Source organism: Cannabis sativa, chromosome 9 (genome assembly GCF_029168945.1).
Source record: "Cannabis sativa cultivar Pink pepper isolate KNU-18-1 chromosome 9, ASM2916894v1, whole genome shotgun sequence".
In the NCBI taxonomy this organism is placed as follows: Eukaryota; Viridiplantae; Streptophyta; class Magnoliopsida; order Rosales; family Cannabaceae; genus Cannabis; species Cannabis sativa.
The window spans coordinates 55,327,872-55,334,008 of record NC_083609.1 but is presented as its reverse complement, the minus strand read 5'-3'; the positions used below and the strand labels follow the sequence as shown (position 1 = coordinate 55,334,008).

The 6,137-nt window shown below is 32.5% G+C and overlaps 1 protein-coding gene across 11 annotated transcripts; it reads left to right on the top strand.

Moving 5' to 3' along the window:
• The first annotated feature begins 218 nt into the window (after positions 1-218).
• On the top strand, positions 219-4,391 carry LOC115722808 (plant UBX domain-containing protein 7). Of its 11 annotated transcripts, none has more exons than XM_061104231.1 (10): positions 219-550; positions 648-781; positions 903-995; positions 1,396-1,585; positions 2,553-2,630; positions 2,726-2,794; positions 3,139-3,282; positions 3,423-3,525; positions 3,625-3,887; positions 4,008-4,391. In XM_061104231.1, exons 1-10 carry the CDS (start codon positions 446-448, stop codon positions 4,170-4,172), a joined length of 1,344 nt encoding a protein of 447 aa, XP_060960214.1. In that variant the 5' UTR covers positions 219-445; the 3' UTR covers positions 4,173-4,391. The 11 variants fall into 11 exon arrangements, with proteins under 11 accessions (XP_060960214.1, XP_060960213.1, XP_060960216.1 ...); XM_061104230.1 differs by having other exon boundaries at positions 234-550; positions 3,619-3,887; XM_061104233.1 differs by having other exon boundaries at positions 258-550; positions 903-989.
• Positions 4,392-6,137: the final 1,746 nt, after the last annotated feature.

The window sequence follows — 6,137 nt, the reverse complement described above, 5'->3', positions numbered from 1 at the left end:
TTTCAAAATTATAAAAGACAACGTGGAAGCAAAAATTACCCCTTTCCTAAAAAAAATTAAATACCTTACATGGTTATTGAATATCAACAAATCTTTTTTTTGTTTCCTTTTTTTTTTAAAAAAAAAAATAAAAAAATAATATCTTTTATTTATAAAAAAGTAATAATATCTTATTTTAAAATTATAAAATTCAAACTCTAATCCCATTAGAATTATAAGTATTTAATTAAATGTTAACATAACTATATATACACTCTTCCTCTTCCTAAGATCTATTATTCTACAGTACATTACACACTTACCGTTTATATAAATTTAGTAACTTAATTAATAATAAAGCAAAAAATATCCTCTTTCTGAAAATACCCAATTTCACAAACAAAAAATCTCTCTGAAAACCCTAGATTGAAGCTCTGTAGACGAAGAAGTCGATTCAACAGCTAATATGGAGGCTGGGATGTTGTCCGCTACTGATCAACAGAGTATGGTCTCTTCGTTTTTGGAGATCGCCGTTGGACAATCCGCCGAGACTGCCAGGCAATTCTTGCAGGTTTCTCTTTTAATTTGTATTTATCTCCATTGGTCTTCTGATTTATGTAATTTTGGGGTTTGGAAGCTAATTTATGGAGTTTTTGATTGGGGAATAGGCTACAAGTTGGAAACTTGAGGAGGCTATTCAGTTGTTCTATATAGGTAACGAAGGTGGTGGCACTGTTGGGGGATCGTCTTCTCAAATTCCAGCTGCGGAAAATATTGAAGCTTTGGCTGAACAGACTTCTCGGTATGTTAGATGCGTCGAGTTTTTTTTTTTAATTTGTTTTTATTTATGTAATTATTTATCTTTGTTTTATGTATTTCGTTGTACATTATTGTTTACGCTGGTTTAGAATGATTCGACTCAGTGAAGCCGAAAGGAATGTGGTTGATGAAGATGAAGTTCGCGCACCTATACCTGTGATCAGGGGAACTCTTTATGATGATGCCTTACTGTATGGGTATAAAGTTTATATCTTTTTCCCTTTTGATTTATTGTTTCATAGTAAATATCAGAAGCTCTTCTTTCAGTTGAACTAAATTAGTTTTTAATTGAGATGCAATTGCTTATAAATTTTTGTTTTACACGAGGCATTGTTGAAATTTGAAGGAATCTATAGTTGGCTAATACATTAAACGATCACCTTAGCACTTTTACTTGTCTCTAATGTGTAGTGTTTATAGATATACTTTTTTATCTCATGTTTTAGCAGGGACACTTGTGTTTCATGCCAAATTTTAGCTGCTATTTTTTAGAGTTTGACGAGTCTTTTAATTTGATTATGCATTGTACATTTGGCATTGCTCATTTTATGCACCACTTCATTTCAACTACTTATGGAATGTGTCCTTTTGATTTAGGGCATCAAGAATGAGACATCCTGAATCAAGTTCAGTACCTGGTTTACGTAATTTTGATGAGGAAATCAAACGCCCTGGGGTTTGGGAACCAGAGCAAGGAGTTGCATCAACAGCTGAAAATTCTCGGGATAATCTTGCCTCCTTGTATCGCCCTCCATATCATATAATGTTTCAGGGATCATTTGAGAAGGTAATTAATTATTTTTGTTGGCCTTATTGGTTCATGATGTAATTGTTTTTCGCAGTTGGTTTGTTGAATGACACTAAGAATAGAGGAAGTTGTATTGGAATAGTCTTAGTATTCTTGCTAACCTTAACTTGCAGAAAAGTTCTTTTGATCTTAGAGAATTAGTGCTTTGTCTCTGTTTTTTGATGGATGATTTTGATGATTTCCTTTTAACTATCTTTTAAAAACTGCTGTTGGTTTATATCACAATGTGACTTTATTTGGGTGCCTGAGCTTTTAAATATGTAATAATACAGTTTTGCTCTTTGCAATCCCTTTTATATTCCAAGTAATGTATAAATTACATTGTATAAGTACAGTAATATTTTCAACTAAAAGGGAGAGTCCTCCTCATGCATATCGTCTTGTTTTTGGTATATAAACAAATGAAGAAATTATAGGTTTCATATTCTCAATGGGAAAAGATGTCTTTGAATTCTTGAGCTTATGTTACACTTCGTTGAATGAAACTAGTATACCAAGGGTTATCTTTTTAATCTGCAATTCTTATCTTATTAGGAGACTTATCCTTTATATGAGTGATTGAAGCCTATATTAAGTTAAGGATTTTGAGAAAGTGAGATCTTTGCATTCTCTTTAGGCTCTATCGTTGAATGGTTTATGAGATTATTTAAAGTCTGATCCCGGCTCCTTATAATAGTTTTGTATGGTACACATTTAGTTTTGGGTTTCTTGTTACAGTATTACCCTCACCAGCCACGAGTTGGTGGGACTTTTATGCATTTGGAGAATTTTTAGTACTCTTTATCCCTTTATTTTTTCTTTTTAATTTTACTGTATTTTTCTTTTTCTTATAAACTATATATTTTAAATCTAGCTGGAAATGGTGCTGTTGTTAGTTATAGAGAACAATCATGTTAAGTGATTATGTTGTGTTTCTTAACGTGAAACTCTGTTTGTGCTACTACAGGCAAAGGGTACTGCCTCTTCTCAAGACAAATGGCTCTTGGTAAACTTGCAGTCTAATACGGAGTTCAGCTCACATAAGGTAGGTAGCGTGTTTAACTGCACTGTTTTAAATTGTCTGAAATTTCTGTTCGTTTAACACAGAGACTAAATGGGATGTTCATTTGTATTTTGAAGCTTAATCGCGATACATGGTCTAATGAAGCTGTCTCTCAAACCATCAGTACAAACTTTGTCTTTTGGCAGGTATGTATTCCATTTTTGGGGTTTCACGCTAAATTATAAAATATTCTCGGGTGTTTGGCAAAATAGCCTTTTTATTTATTAAAGCCACTTTGCAAAATGACTATCTATTACTAATTTTCATTTTTGTTCTTCTATAAGGATCCCTCACTTCTAGCAGTAAGCGTTGTGTGTGTGTGTGTGTGCATCAGTAGATGCATGGTCATTGTTGGACTAGAATTTTAAATTAACATAATACACATATACAAGTTCGGGGGCAGGGATCTTTATATATTTGGGTTTTAAGCTTTTTTTTTTTATTGTAATGTGGCTCATTTCAACAATTTGACAATGGTTGGTGAACTTAGGTTTACGATGAAACAACTGAAGGCCAGAAAGTTTGCACTTATTACAAGTTGAGTATTATGCCTGTTATACTCGTTATTGATCCTATCACTGGGCAGAAAATGCGCTCATGGGTTGGAATGGTCGAACCTGAACGATTGTTGGAGGTAAGTGGAGTTTTTGCTTTAGTTGATCAAACATTAATTTTTATGAAAGCCCTGGATTTATTCTACATTTTAAGACTTTCGCATTTGCTAGAACGTGATGTAATCTCTTGCTGACTTGAGAAAATTCTGTTCAACTATAGGATTTATTAACATTCATGGATAGTGGTCCAAAGGACCATCACGTCACTTTGTCACACAAACGACCCAGAGAAAGTTCTTCGGCTCAGCCACAAAAAACTAAAGGTATGTCATGATTAATTTACAGACAAACCTCTTATTTGCAGATATTCAGTTTTAAGTTGAATGATAAAACTAAAGTTCTTTTATCGCTAGTAGTTGCAGACAAAAGTAATGAATATGAAGAAGTGGCGCGAGCATTGGCCGCTTCCATGGAAAGTATAAAGGAGACCAGTGAAGTGATTCCCAAGGATAAACATGTGAATCTCACTGAAGAAGATGAGAAGACATGCTTGGAAAACAAGCCTGATTATCCACCTTTGCCAGAAGAACCCAAGGGCGATAAAAGCCTTCTATGTACGGTTGGATTTCGTCTTCCAGATGGGCGCAGGGTGCGGCGGAGTTTCCTTCGTACAGACCCAGTTCAGGTGAGAATACTTCTTGCGCTAAATTATCGCTCTCTTCTACTGTAAATATTTAAATTTTGCTTTAAAGAATGAATGGATTCTCACTATTGTCATATATATATCTATCTATCTGTGTCGCAGCTGCTATGGTCATTCTGTTGTTCTCAACTAAAGGAAGCCGAAACAAGGCCATTTCGATTGGCACAGCCTATACCGGGAGCTTCCAAGAGTTTGGATTATGACACAGAGATGACATTTGGAGAGTCTGGGCTTGCCAGCTCTATGATATCTGTTACATGGGAATAGATTATCGACATAATTAATTATAAGTTGTTCTGGCTGTTTTAGGTGCGACAAGAATTTTGTATTGTCGTTTCTTTTTTACCAATATTTTCATCACTTAAAGTGTTTGTCTTTTTATTTATACCGGTTAGTTATGTACATACTCAAACGGCAGATTCTTCAATTATCTATCTTCATTTATTACTCTTTTTATTTCTGTTAAATATTTAAGTTGTTCGATCACCTTGGTTTTGCCTATAACTGGTTTTGCTTTGTGTTTTTTTTTATTGAACAAAAAAGTCAAGCACTGAGTGAACAATATCACCATTTTTATTAATAAGATACTAAAGTGGATGATTGACTCATTCGCTGAAACTATTTTATAGAAGCTCATTGATATTTTTGAAATAAATAAAATGACATAATAATTATATTTAAATAATAAATATTATTTTAGAATTACTATAAATGTGATGCATAAACACAGATAGGTAAAATATATAAAATCTTGTTTAAGTTATTTCACGATAAAATTCTGACAATTGATCGTCGCTTAAGAGTCGGTATCGAGTCAATTTCATTGAGTCTATGAGACAATTCTCATCTTTATTATTTTGAAATCTAAATATCTCATATTTTCTTTTCAAAATATAGTTAACAACTAACTACTATGAAGTAAAATATTATTTATCCAATTACTAAAATCCTATTATGTGGTTATGACTTGGTAGCTACTACATGTAATATAAATTTTACAAATCACTCACACATGAGCAATGTGGGATAAATACATACACACAACAAGTTTCTTTTTTATTAGTGTTAAGTTAACTCAGAATTTTATTAGCATAAATGAAACTTGATAATTAATACTTAGAGTAAAATAATTAAAGTAAATAAAGATAAGAGTTTTTATGTAGTTCGATAGTTAAAATTTATTTAGTCCAAGAGTTAGTTTTATTTCAGAGTATTTCTGTGTAAGAGTTTTGATAGGAATTCAGTATACAAAGTTTGTCGTCTCTTCCATATTATTTTCACCACTATTGATCGAAGTAAGACAACAGTTAGTAGTTACTCAATCTTATCTAAGTAGTAGTTACACATCGTTGGCTTCATCCGTACATTCTGTCTATTAACATATATGCGAGAAATATAAATAATTGTTTGTGTTTTAAAAATACAAATAAACCGTTGTTTGACTTAGTTAATACATGTTGAAATCGAGCAAAAATTCTTCATCTTCTTCTAAGACAACTTATCGAAAGAATTATAAATCGATTCGAGCTTTTCAAGAATAGACTTGACAACCGAATCAGGATTAGTCATTCTCGACCTAAGCAAGACATATGGTTACTCTTTTCCTTGAAAAAGGCGTCTCGAGCATAGTATGATTTCCAAAACTTTTTTTAATAAAGAAAAGTTCTCGGCGGAAAAAAGATCTCTTTGTGGAAGACAATCTTGAGCAACCCTTTATCTTGATTTTCTTTGTTAGTTGATCAAATTCTGACTAATTATAATTTTACTAATATTTTTTAAAATGTTCTTTAAAAGTTATTATATGACTTAGTTTTTTGTTATGCATGAGATAAGTTTTACTTATTTGTTATTTATTATTTTATATGAAAAACCGTGTTTTTGCAAATGTCAGCTGTATATAAGAAAATATAAAAACTGTAAGCGTTTGCAGCAGCAGAAAGTAATTCTGCTACAGCAAAACAGAACAGGCAGAATATAAAATATTTGCAGAAAAATAAATAACTTGACACAAGAGATTTATACGTGGTATCAGTGTTCTCCCGAACACTCCTAGTCCACGGGGCCACGCCCAGAGAATGAAATCAATTAATAAAGTATCAAAATTACAAAGACAATTGACTTAAACAAGTTTAGACTCCCTCTAAAGTATTGCCGCAATCTTTGTAATCCACTTTATGAATCTGACTTCTTGAAACACCTTCAAGCCCGAACTCCCTTCGTCTTTGAAGTGTG